Source organism: Procambarus clarkii, chromosome 73 (assembly GCF_040958095.1).
Source record: "Procambarus clarkii isolate CNS0578487 chromosome 73, FALCON_Pclarkii_2.0, whole genome shotgun sequence".
Lineage (NCBI taxonomy): Eukaryota > Metazoa > Arthropoda > Malacostraca > Decapoda > Cambaridae > Procambarus > Procambarus clarkii.
In genome coordinates this window covers 9,770,536-9,785,176 of record NC_091222.1, presented here as the reverse complement: position 1 = coordinate 9,785,176, position 14,641 = coordinate 9,770,536, and the positions used below count along the sequence as shown (strand labels likewise).

Below are 14,641 nucleotides of genomic sequence, written 5' to 3'. Positions count from 1 at the left end.
ACATTATTCCATCTAGAGCATCTATGAGTTTACAAAACTTTAAGACTTGGTACCATAACTGTTACACGTCATCACGACACCAGTCTTTGAGTACATTGTAGGCTTTAGTAGTTATTAACTTTTGATGATTCACAATTACATGTTTTACATTTAACATGAGTTCCTTTACAAGACTTAAAGTCTTTGTCTGTCCTTGACAATTACGGGACATCCGTTATGTGTGTACTAACGTACTAACATTAACATTAACTTCGGAATAGGTACGTCAGTACTCAACATTGAACTACGACCCGAGTTCCCCCCCAGAGTTATGTTGGAAATTTCCAACACTAACACACTACCATTGAATTACAATACATCATTATTATATACTAATTACAGTAGTTATTACTTTCACTAACGGTAGTGTTAATATAAATTAATATTTCTTTATCTGGGCCTATTGCTAATATTCTCACGACATCGAGAGGCAGGATTGCGTCAGATAATGTACATTTAAACATATTTATTACCAATATGTTAGAGAATTGAATGTGGTTCTCAAAAATTATCAGTATTCCGTACAGTAATTAACTACGGATAATATAGCTCCCAATAATCCAAAACTGAGAGTTATTGACTGAAATTATTATCAAGTAGCAGTTTCATCTGTTACGTACGAATGCTATGGAGGAAATAAAATTTCCCTCCATTTCTCGATTAACACCATTTAACAAGAATATGATATTTTTTAATTCCCTATAATTGCAACCCGCTTCTCATTAACGCATTACAGCAGTAATTACATGGAAAAGAATTATCCGTGATTAGTAATTTCTGTTGTGAATGCGAGAGATGAGTTGAGGGAGGGCAGAGAGACACAGCCATTCGCCTTTAGCTACCACGCCGTGAGGACGTGATTATTCACCATGCTGCTTCGCTAGAGATGCCAACAATCACATCGTGCGTCCCGGGAGAGTCGATTTCCATCAATACTACATTAGGCCCTTGCATTTAAATGCCCTAGGAGCGTACAATTGCTCCAGTAGCAATCTGGAATTTCTTCGGTGGACAACCAGCAGGTTAAGTGCACTAATATTTGTTATATCGTGAGATCTCTAGGTATATCATTTTACTGTGCACTGTCCATCGTTATGCTACACGACCTCCCCAAACAATAAGTACGTCCATAAGGAATTAAATTTATTCCTTCTATGGCATAGTGAGAATATTATATAGTAGGTGTAACCAATTAGTACATACAGTTGAAATTTCAGCTTGTGTTTTAAGCGGTCGTGGGCATCATGTTTCCACGCAATGCTTGAACTCACGTGTTGCCGCAAGTAGCAGACGACACCATTGCACCTCAACCTCTCCGCTCACTATTACAGCTAAGCAGCTGAAATGTTTTCTATTATTTCTTTAATTGAGAAAATTATAGATCAGTTGAAGAGATTTAGTTTATTTGATTTGATATATCTAACGTAATATGTTAGCCTCATAAAAGTCAAATGAGAATAATTGCTTGGTTAATCAATATATAATCTTTGGACCATTAATCAATTTATCTAATGTTTCTTAATAGTATTTAGTAGAATTACTAATTTTTATTCGAGGAAGAACCAGCTTCGATGAAGCATACTGGGAGTAGATTACTTCTGGCATTAACCCCCAATTTTGTGAAGGATGGAAAGTTTGTTCTCAAACATTAATATTTTATTCAGCCCATAGAAGTTTAAAGAATAATCTTTAATAGTTTCTTATCCATAGGCACTGGTGTTTCAGTCCTTATCATTTAACTTTATCTGTTTCCCTTTTCAGTCAAAATAGGGTGGTCCTTCGATTAATTTAAATTAATCTATTAATTAAATATCAATCAATCAATAGAGAGTAAGCTTTCTTCCCAACAATAAGAGCGGCCTCGTATGGACCAATAGGCCTTCTGCAGTTACCTTTATTCTTATGTTCTAAGACCGGAATGCGAAATAACCAACAAAGACGTCACTGCCCAAAATGTCATGCCTACTAAGGTTACCCGAGAGCTCATTTCCTTATCATGTAACTACTTTTTACGCTTAGTTTTTTTATGCATCACCTCACTAACCCTCTACTCTAATTCGGCAACTCACATGAAATAATTTTGTATGTAATTGACCTCTCAGTGTTTTTAAATCATTCAGTTTTGTCTTTTCTTTCCTTTCATTGTAGTTTTACAGCACTAGTTGATACCTGGTTGATGGGTTTCTGGGAGTTCTTCTACTCCCGAAGCCCGGCCCAAGGCCAGACTCGACTTGTGAGAGTTTGGTCCACCAGGCTGTTGCTTAGAGCGGCCCGCAGACCCACATACCCACCACAGCCTGGTTGGTCCGGAACATCTTTTAGAAAACAGTCTAGTTTTCTCTTGAAGACAAATATATTATGTCCACGGTTGTTCCAGCAATATTTCTTATAGTCGCTGGGAAGACGTTGAGCAGCCGCAGACCTCTGACGTTTATACAGTGTTCTCTGATTGTGCCTATGGCACCTCTGCTCTTCACTGGTTCAATTCGGCATTTGCTTCCATATCGTTCACTCCAGTATGCTGTTATTTTACTGTGTAGATTAGGGACCTGGCACTCGAGTATTTTCCATGTGTATATTATTTGGTATCTCTCTCGTCTCCTTTCTAGTGAGTACATTTGGATAGCTTTGAGACGATCCCAATAATTTAGGTGCTTTATCGCGTCTATGCGTGCCGTATATGTTCTCTGTATTCCCTCTATTTCAGCAATCTCTCCTGCACTGAAAGGGGGAAGTGAGTACTGAGCAGTACTCGAGACGGAACAACACCAGTGACTTGAAGAGTACAACCATCGTGATGGGGTCCCTGGATTTGAAAGTTCTCGTAATCCATCCTATCATTTTTCTGGCTGACGCAATATTTGTTTGGTTATGCTCCCTAAACGTTAGATCGTCGGACATCATTATTCCCAAATCCTTGATATGCTGTTTACCTATTATGGGCAGATTTGATTGTGTTTTCTTACCTGTATTATGTTTCAGGTCCTCATTTTTGCCGTACCTGAGTACCTGGAATTTATCGCTGTTAAAATCATGATATTTTCTGCTGCCCAATCGAAAACTTTGTTGATATTTGCTTGGAATTTTTCCATGTCTTCAGCGAAGGTAATTTTCATGCTGATTGTTGTGTCATCTGCAAAGGATAACACGATGCTGTGACTCGTATTTTTATCTATATATGATATGAGAATAAGGAACAGCAGTGGTGCAAGGACTGTACCTTGAGGTACAGAGCTTTTTAACTGTGCTTGGACTTGATGTTATTTGATTGACTGTTACTCTTTGTGTTCTTTTCGACAGAGTATCCAACGTCCTATTTTACCAGTTATTCCCATTGACCTCATTTTGTGTGCAATCACTCCATGATCACATTTGTCGAATGCCTTTGCAAAGTCTGTGAATACTACATCTGCATTTTGCTTTTCTTTTAGAGCTTCTGTGATTTGGTCATAGTGGTTGAGTAACTGTGACAGAAAGGATCTTCCCGCTCTAAATCCATGTTGTCCTGGGTTGTGTAACTCATTAGTTTTCATAAAACTAGAAATTTGATTCCAAATCACTCTTTCAAAAACTTTTATTATGTGTGATGTTAGTGCAACTGGCCTATAATTTTTTGCTTTTGTTGTTTATTGGTGTGCTAAACATAGCCTCATACTGGCTTCTTAAAATTTCACTAATTTCTTTGTTGTCCTCTGTGTACGTACCTTCAGTTGTAATTAAAGGTCCAATACTGGTGGAGGTTTTTGATTTTGATTTTGCATATGTGAAAAAATATTTTGGATTTTTCTTTATCTCTTGTATAGCTTTCTGTTCCAATTCAATTTCCCCAGCTTCGTATGATCGCTTCAACGTTTGTTCTATTTCTTCGATCTCCCTGTTTAGGTTTATTTTCCTTGCTTGTGATAGTCATGTCTGCCTAAGCATTTCCGTTATTTTTTTTCCTTTCTCCTGTACAGTCGTCTGCGTTCTCTTTCTAAAGTGGTCCTCTTTCTGAACCTCCTCACAGACACGTGCTTCAAGCAGACCTTGTATGCTTCAGCTGTTAGTTGATCTATTCCCTGTATGGGAGTTTTGTCACTTAAGACCGTCTCCAATTGAATGGTTGCAAGGTCTACATTTAATTTTTCCCAGTCGATCCTCTTATTGTTGAAATTGAATTGATTGAAAATTCCTTCTCGCTTTTTGGGTCTCTTAGACCTTGTTACGGACCTGAGTCCAGCGTCCTAGCACGGAGCAGTGACGACAACGCCATCTGCCAGTCTGCTCCCGAAACGCCCTCCAAATGGACGACGCCATCAAGTGAGGACGGGATATACCGGCCACAGGGGCTGGATTCCCGTCTTAGTCAGCTCATAACATAGCCGCTGCTGACTTCTGGTGAGGTGGCGCTTAGACAGCAACGCCATCTATGGAGTGGATAGGTGGACGTTTGTGTCTAAGCCTGTAAGTGAGGTGCCCTAGAGCGTCCCTAGTACTGATAACGTGTCTGATTACAGAGTCGACCTGGGACTGCTGTATTGGACGGTGGATCAGTCTACCCAAGGCAGCCAAAGTCTCTCCACGTGTTTGCTGCAGAAGCTGTGAGTCACCCCCGGACGAACACTGTTGAGTGTGTTAGCCTGCCTGTGACGTGGCAGTACCAGGAATCGTCTTATCTGGGGGCTGGCTGGTGGAAGAGACTAGCCACTGTGGTGCGGAGAGAAGAGGAGAGTGATCTGCGGAATCACACGAGGCTCCTGCCTAGGGCTCGCAACCCTAGTATCGGTCGTGGAGTGGCCTACACAGCAGAGCTGATCGGAACCTGCCAGCTACAGGCTGGATTTGTGGTTGAAGGCCTCCACGACGGTGCACCCAGTGGGACTGTGATTTGGCTGGCCTGTGGCTGGGGTAGATTCGCCGAGAGAATCAGAGGATTCATCGTGGGCCACTAAGAAGAGAACCAGGGCTACTCATCGTGAGTACCATGGAACATCCTGTGTCTTCAGAGGAAGACTAATTTGTATATAATAAGTGTAGTTATAGCAACCCGGCGTGTGACTGTGATAGATTTATGGTGGTGGTAGCAATATATATATACAAAAGCAGTGCATTTGTATCCCTTCCCCTTTAATTTAACTTGCGCTATGGAACGCACCCCTTGAAAGCCACTACTAGCTTGGGGCCGGATACCCAAACTGTAATAACATCAGAGAAGAACCCGGTTGCGACCCAATAGGGCCGTAACAGACCTACTACCGTTATTTATGCTAGTGCATACTTCAATGAGCTTATGGTCTGAGTATGTAGTGTCAGAGATTGTAATGTCTCTGATTAGTTCATCATTGTTTGTGAATAGCAAGTCTAGTGTGTTTTCGTTCCTAGTTGGATCTGTGATCTGTTGATTGAGCGAGAATTTGTCACAGAGTCTCAAAAGTTCTCTGACCTATGGTTGGTTATTTCCCGGATCATTCCCTGCTCTGATATTTGTGTTCACCATTCTCCATCTTAGACCTGGTAAATTTAAATCTCCAAGGAAGATAATATCTGATGCTGGGTTCGCTAGATTATCAAGGATTTTCTCTTTTTTGTGCATCTGCTCTAGTGCGATCAATGTTATAGAATTTGAACCTAGGAGACCAGGGTCATCCCATTGGTTATCTAGTCAACTCGTTCTCTAGAGTTGTCACAACGTAATAAAAATGATGTATTAAATTGCCCAAACATAATCTAACCATTGACTCATGAATATAAAATAAGACAGCCTATAAATTCTGCGAAAAGCTATGATGTATGGTACATCATATGATGGCCGTTGGAAATTTATGTCAAAGTGATTTGTAGTATTCGAGAGGACAGGTTGATCTAGCACGGAAATCACTAGACCAGAAGTTACCTAAAGTATAGTAGCACAAAAATAAACATATGTGAACATAGTTGTTAACATTATCACTCACCTGGAGAACTTGTGAGGGAAGAGTGGGAGGCGGGAGGTGAGGAGGAGGCCCTGTCGCGGCCTCCACAAGGCTACCAACAATGGTTCCGTTCCCTCAGGTCTGAACGGTAAGTGAACATACACTTTGCACCTGTGAGGAGACTGTTCAGTAGTTCCTTCTTCAACATGTGATGGTTACTGTATATATTTTTTTCTCCAATCATGTAAATAACTCCCAACTTATGAGTATAGGTTATTCCCAGGAAATGCAAAACGTATTTGTAACTCTTTTACGTTGGTGTAACAAAGTCACACTGTAGCTATTTACATAAAGTCATTTTGTAACGTTTGAATAATCAAAAGACAATATTTAAAAAGCAAGAATTTTATAAATCTAAATAAATATTTAGTCTTATTTTGTCAAATTTTTTTAACATGCTAGTCAACATTTTGTCTAATTAAATGTTTACAATAATTGAGTATAAAATAATACAAAAGTTGACTGAAATTATATATTTAGTTTTATAAATAAAACATGTAAACAGTTTAATTGCATAGTACACAAATTTTTTTTTCAACAGTTAACATAAAAATAAAAATAGAATTGTAAGTACTATTATTACATATGAGTAATTAATACCGAATTACTTCAGATAAAAATATTTACGAATGATTTAAATTGGCCTAAAATACATTAATGAAATGTTTACAATAATTATGCATAAAATTAATGTTATTTTAAGCCATTTTAAGTAATTCATAAATATTTTTCTCTGAAGTAATTCTCTATTAATTACTCATATGAAATTATAGTAATATTTGATATTATATTGTTTTAAATATATTTTTTATACAACACTATATAAATACTTTAACTAAAACTAAATATATACCTATGAAAGAATGTATGTCTGTCTGTTCAAATGTGAAGCCAGATGCTTGGAGCTAATTTCTCCCAAATTGAGAAACAATAGTTTCGGGAGTGGGATGAACATCGGATGGTCGGGGGTCACCACAGTTGTAAAGGGAACTGTGTGTCACGGTCACATTCAGACCCCGTCACAATTTTTGGCACTGCCTGCCACTATACTATGACAATATTTAAAAAAAAAAATCAAAACTTTTTTCTTGTAAAAGTATAAACCATTAATCATTGATCTTCAAAAAATTAACTGATGTTTCCTGCTATTTAAACTAAAGTCATAATTCCATAAAACATAAATTATGTTCTGATTCATTAATTATATTCACCTCACATAGAAGACCAAATTTAAAAGGGTGCACTTATTTATTTTTTACGTATAAAGATAGTGCAAAGAGTCTAATGCCCTAATTGGGGATCGAACCTTCGCCAACGTGATGCAAAGCTGAGTGCTGTACCATTCTACCAACACAATACAAAAGCATGAGAGTGTGTACTGTGGAATTCTCAGATATTAAAGTGCAACCTGTGAACTATTCTGGTTTATTATTTGATATTGTATGTTCCGTGGTCTAATCCTTGGACCAACACTTCTGGAACAAGTGCTTCGCTGACGAATTTTGTTCGAATCACAACACTGAAAATGCTACTCCCACGTACTAAAAATACAAATAATCGCCAACAGAACCTAAACACCTAACCTAACCTAACCTAAACCTATATGTGCATAATATTCTAATATATTATAATATTCATGTAAATTTGAGAAAATTCCCGTTTTGAATGAACAGAATGTTACAATTTATGAATGCGTCTGTGGGGTCGACCGCTGGAAGTAATGACTTGAGTCGGGGACGGGTTGTGTGTACACCGTTTTTCATTCATAAACAGGGGGTTTGGCGAGTGCATGGAATCAATTTTTCGTCTTTTTTTAGAGGACGGGCTGCTATTTGACCCGGCCAGGATTCGAACCCATGTCATTCTTCATTCGAAATTCATGATTCCGAACCCATGCTGAACTCGTAAGTTCTTATTGATCTACGGCTTTCATATTCCTGCAGCTTTCTCACATTTATAAAACTCAGCGCAGCCCGTGCATGTGCCAGAATTTGATGGAAAACTGTACCCAAATAGATCAATGAGTATCGTTGGGGGTTGATCAGTCGTAGAGCTTAGTTAATAAGCACCAAGACTGACCAATTCTTATTGACAATCATTGGTTCGGTGGTCACGGGACAGTGTACGTTTAGGAGTGATCCTGGACGTCATGGGTTCGAATCCTGGCCAGGCCAGATCAAATAGAGTTCTTAGTGATATATATATATATATATATATATATATATATATATATATATATATATATATATATATATATATATATATATATATATATATATATATATATATATATATATATATATATATATATTATTAAATATGACCGAAAAAGTAAGATTAATAATTCTAACACGAATTTTCTCAATCTTTCGTACATTACGCTTCACTGTTGGAGGTAAATCAAAAATCAATTCTCCAAAATTCATTTTTATTTCTAGTCTGACGCGACACGGGCGCGTTTCGTAAAACTTATTACATTTTCAAAGACTTTAGTTCACAAATACACAACTGAATAGAACTTACGTATCTCCGATTTTATATCTACATTTGAGTGAGGTGGAAGGGGTGATGTGGCATTAACACAAGACAGAACAAAATGTGGTATTAATAGGGTATTAATTTCATCAACACAAGACAGAACAAGGGTATTAATAGGGTATTAATTTCATCAACACAAGACAGAACACGAAACAATGGATATTGAATAGAAGTGTTTGTAGAAAGCCTATTGGTCCATATTTCTTGATGCTTCTATATTGGAGCGGAGTCTTGAGGTGGGTAGAATATAGTTGTGCAATAATTGGCTGTTGATTGCTGGTGTTGACTTCTTGATGTGTAGTGCCTCGCAAACGTCAAGCCGCCTGCTATCGCTGTATCTATCGATGATTTCTGTGTTGTTTACTAGGATTTCTCTGGCGATGGTTTGGTTGTGGGAAGAGATTATATGTTCCTTAATGGAGCCCTGTTGCTTATGCATCGTTAAACGCCTAGAAAGAGATGTTGTTGTCTTGCCTATATACTGGGTTTTTTGGAGCTTACAGTCCCCAAGTGGGCATTTGAAGGCATAGACGACGTTAGTCTCTTTTAAAGCGTTCTGTTTTGTGTCTGGAGAGTTTCTCATGAGTAGGCTGGCCGTTTTTCTGGTTTTATAGTAAATCGTCAGTTGTATCCTCTGATTTTTGTCTGTAGGGATAACGTTTCTATTAACAATATCTTTCAGGACCCTTTCCTCCGTTTTATGAGCTGTGGAAAAGAAGTTCCTGTAAAATAGTCTAATAGGGGGTATAGGTGTTGCGTTAGTTGTCTCTTCAGAGGTTGCATGGTTTTTCACTTTCCTTCTGATGATGTCTTCGACGAAACCATTGGAGAAGCCGTTATTGACTAGGACCTGCCTTACCCTACAGAGTTCTTCAGTAGGGTAAGGCAGGTCCTAGTCAATAACGGCTTCTCCAATGGTTTCGTCGAAGACATCATAAGAAGGAAAGTGAAAAGCCATGCAACCTCTGAAGAGACAACTAACACAACACCTATACCCCCTATTAGACTATTTTACAGGAACTTCTTTTCCACAGCTCATAAAACGGAGGAAAGGGTCCTGAAAGATATTGTTAATAGAAACGTTATCCCTACAGACAAAAATCAGAGGATACAACTGACGATTTACTATAAAACCAGAAAAACGGCCAGCCTACTCATGAGAAACTCTCGTTCACAAAACAGAACGCTTTGAAAGAGACCAACGTCGTCTATGCCTTCAAATGCCCACTTGGGGACTGTAAACTCCAAAAAACCCAGTATATAGGCAAGACAACAACATCTCTTTCTAGGCGTTTAACGATGCATAAGCAACAGGGCTCCATTAAGGAACATATAATCTCTTCCCACAACCAAACCATCGCCAGAGAAATCCTAGTAAACAACACAGAAATCATCGATAGATACAGCGATAGCAGGCGGCTTGACGTTTGCGAGGCACTACACATCAAGAAGTCAACACCAGCAATCAACAGCCAATTATTGCACAACTATATTCTACCCACCTCAAGACTCCGCTCCAATATAGAAGCATCAAGAAATATGGACCAATAGGCTTTCTACAAACACTTCTATTCAATATCCATTGTTTCGTGTTCTGTCTTGTGTTGATGAAATTAATACCCTATTAATACCCTTGTTCTGTCTTGTGTTGATGAAATTAATACCCTATTAATACCACATTTTGTTCTGTCTTGTGTTAATGCCACATCACCCCTTCCACCTCACTCAAATGTAGATATAAAATAGGAGATATGTAAGTTCTATTCAGTTGTGTATTTGTGAACTAAAGTCTTTGAAAATGTAATAAGTTTTACGAAACGCGCCCGTGTCGCGTCAGACTAGAAATAAAAATGAATTTTGGAGAATTGATTTTTGATTTACCTCCAACAGTGAAGCGTAATGTACGAAAGATTGAGAAAATTCGTGTTAGAATTATTAATCTTACTTTTTCGGTCATATTTAATAATATATGTCTACAGGAAAGACTGCTACCAAAATATACTAATATATATATATATGAATGAAAACTCACACCCCAGAAGTGACTCGAACCCATACTCCCAGAAGCAACGCAACTGGTAACTACAGGGCGCCTTAATCCGCTTGACCATCACGGCCGTCAAAAGGAAGTGATAGCCGAGGCTATTTGAGAATAGCCTCGAAACTTCCTTTTGACGGCCGTGATGGTCAAGCGGATTAAGGCGCCCTGTAGTTACCAGTTGCGTTGCTTCTGGGAGTATGGGTTCGAGTCACTTCTGGGGTGTGAGTTTTCATTCGCATATAGTCCTGGGGACCATTCAGGCTTGTTCGCATATATATATATATATATATATATATATATATATATATATATATATATATATATATATATACACAACTTTAGAACACTTTCCCACCAGGAGACTCGAACCCTAGCCAGCACAGAAGCCTTCCAGCAACTGGCATAACAGGTACGCCTTTAACCCACTGCACCAACGCTCAGACCCAAAAGAGATGATTGATTGATTGATGAAGATTAAGCCACCCAAGAGGTGGCACGGGCATGAATAGCCCGTAAGTGGTGGCCCTTTTGAGCCATTACCAGTATCAAGAGCTGATACTGGAGATCTGTGGAGGCGCGACTGCACCCTGCGTGACGGGAGATGTCTCCCGGACCAAGTGGTGACCAGATGGACTGAAAAAGAGATGGTAATTTCGGAGTATTTATACACACCAAAGACCACCATCTCCCAAGAGCACTAGAGCAAGTGAGGGGTCATTTTTACGTTTTTCATCAAGTCCCTGTTAATATGGGAGAACACTGTGTCTATGCTTGATGCACAACTCTCCTAAACACGAGAGTGAAGTTATACAACTTTAGAACACTATCCCACCAGGAGACTCGAACCCTAGCCAACACAGAAGCCTTCCAGCAACTGGCATAACAGGTACGCCTTTAACCCACTGCACCAACGCTAGTTTTTTTTTTCGAGTCTCCTGGTGGGAAAGTGTTCTAAAGTTGTATAACTTCACTCTCGTGTTTAGGAGAGTGGTGCATCAAGCATAGACACAGTGTTCTCCCATATTAACAGGGACTTGATGAAAAACGTAAAAATGACCCCTCACTTGCTCTAGTGCTCTTGGGAGATGGTGGTCTTTGGTGTGTATAAATACTCCGAAATTACCATCTCTTTTGGGTCTGAGCGTTGGTGCAGTGGGTTAAAGGCGTACCTGTTATGCCAGTTGCTGGAAATCTTCTGTGCTGGCTAGGGTTCGAGTCTCCTGGTGGGAAAGTGTTCTAAAGTTGTATAACTTCACTCTCGTGTTTAGGAGAGTTGTCCATCATATATATATATATATATATATATATATATATATATATATATATATATATATATATATATATATATATATATATATATATATATATATATATATATATATACATATATATATATATATATGATATATATATATATATATGATATATATATATATATATATATATATATATATATATATATATATATGATATATATATATATATATATATATATATATATATATATATATATATATATATATATGATATATATATATATATATCATATATATATATATATATATATATATATATATATATATATATATATATATATATATATATATATATATATATATATTTATATATAGGGAGTACCACCACTGGTGCAATTATAGGGACCCACAGCCTCAGAGAAGGGAACACAGAGCATTCAGGGAAAAACTTGCCATTTAACTCTGAATACGAAAGAGTGTTCGCTTCTCCTTCCCCCCCCCCCTCCTTTTTTTTTTATTATGGTGTACACTTTATTATGCAAGGTTATACAGTTACATATCTGATTTTATACAAAAAATGAACACACACACACATATATATATATATATATATATATATATATATATATATATATATATATATATATATATATATATATATATGCGAACAAGCCTGAATGGTCCCCAGGACATATGCAACTGAAAAAGCAACTGCAACTGAAAACTTATGTCCGGTCGTGATGGTCAAGTGGATTAAGGCGTCTTGTACATACCAGTTGCGTTGCTTCTGGGAGTATGGGTTCGAGTCACTTCTGGGGTGTGAGTTTTCAGTTATATATATATATATATATATATATATATATATATATATATATATATATATATATATATATATATATATATATATATATATATGTTTCATTGAATATGACTGCATATTCTGTATTGATTATTTTCTTGTTCAGGGCTTCTATCCCTCTGACTAGTGTTCTAGCATCTTGATTTAATTGGAAGAGGAGTTCTCCAAAGGTCATCTTCGTTCGAGGTGAAGAAAAATAAATAAATAACTGTAGAATGTGTTACACTTATTATAAAATTTGCACAATGTTTCGAACCTACATGGTTCATTCTCAAGTGATAAGAAAATACAAGGTGTTAGAGTTATACCAGTAAGGGGACAGGTGAAGACAAGTAGATCTATACAAATGGGACAAGAATATAGGAAAAGGTAAGGTATAAAAGGAAAAAGGCGTTGTGGAATATTGTGGTGTTGTGATCATTGGTATGTGGAAAAAAAATAAAATGGGAAAGTGAATGTTGAACGTTTCGGCTGGGAAGAGGCTTTCTCAACAGCTGACCGACTAAGGAAGTCAGAGGGAAGGTGGAGCCCAACGTCTGCGACTTGACCTCCCATCCTCTTGGCTTCATCTCTCCCTTAATTTGATCTATAATGTGCTGATTAGAAGAGGATATTTCGCATTTGGAAGCGTTCAAGGTGAGGCCTAGATTGACTCGCTGCTCCTGAACCAGCTAGAGTACCATCACCCAAGAAGCATATATTGAGCTCATTGGATAGGTTTTCGGTGACTTTTCTAACAACTAGGCAGATTTGATTCTTTGTTTGGTGTGGTTGGGTCTTAGTCCTGTGAGCCCGCCTGCTGATCCTGGTGGGATGGATAAAGCTGCTTTGTGCACCACGGATTCGTCCACACACAGGGGGTTCTGCTCTGGTGACACCAACTAATGGTACACTGTTGTCACGTACAGCTCTGGGTGGGTGTTTGTCTCTCAGGGATTGTGCTGTATTGGCATCTCTGGTGGGAACTGTGTCCTCGCTGGTGATGACTCTTATTGCCCCCTACAGTGTTTCCCTCCATTTTCTTGCATACTGTTGTTCTGACTTTGGATGCCTCGGTTGTGCAGTTGCTATCTTTTCTAAGGTGAATTAAAATCCACTTACCACTGTCTGATAAACATGATATGTTACCTGATGGCGGCGATGTCGTCGCTGATAACGAGCAACATGGCATTCATCTTGGAGAGCGCAGCGTAGTGGGACTGGAGGTGGTGGAGGGTCATGCGGGTGACGACCAGGAGCCTCGTTGACCACACCAGGAGGCGACCCTTGAGGGACCACTTGAGGAAGGCAGAGAGGAAGGCCAGGTCGTCACTTATCACAGAAACTGTCGTGTGGGATGACAGCTGCCGCAGCTGTCGAAATCTATATATTAATCTTACACATAACTAAGTTTCAGCGATCAGCTTTACACCAGATTAACATCAACATAACTTGATCACTAGGTTATCTAAGTCAATGTTATTGTTTCTGATCCGTGCTAAAAGTAAAATTAACCATCAAACTACCTTTTTAACATCGGGTATGATCCTAGAGAGATTACTCTCAGTCTGGTTGAAGTTCGAGGTATTAACTGCTACCTCAAAAACTCCAACGCCTCCTGGGACATGTAGACGATCAGTAATCTGTCAAAACAACAGAACCTCAGACCATCTGATGGTTCATTGTTCCCTGTTCCTGCTGATGAATGTAGTATATACATTCATCAGCTGATAAAATGTGGTACAGTCACGCTTTGAATACGTGACTGAGAGGAATTAATATATTTCATCAAAATTGAACACAGAACTAAAACACATATCTGTAAACAAAACTATAATATGCAAGTATTATTAGTTACATTGTAGAAAAAATGTGGTATTTTATGTTTTAAATAGTCGGAATATGCACCACTGTGGAGGACTGTGGCGTGTGTGGGAAAATCCTACACTTCTACTCCGTTCGCAATAGTACCAGTGAT

The 14,641-nt window shown here is 38.2% G+C and overlaps 1 protein-coding gene across 1 annotated transcript in view; it reads right to left on the bottom strand.

Moving 5' to 3' along the window:
* The window catches only part of LOC123774158 (glutamate receptor-like), a 124,461-nt gene extending 110,429 nt beyond the window's left edge, over positions 1-14,032 (bottom strand). Inside the window, exons 1-2 of the mRNA XM_069312663.1 lie at positions 13,813-14,032; positions 5,973-6,101 (exon numbers count right to left, since the gene is read on the bottom strand). Of these exons, the coding sequence (XP_069168764.1) occupies positions 5,973-6,101; positions 13,813-13,904 (221 nt within the window). The 5' untranslated portion in view covers positions 13,905-14,032. The remainder of the gene's footprint in view (positions 1-5,972; positions 6,102-13,812) is intronic.
* Positions 14,033-14,641: the final 609 nt, after the last annotated feature.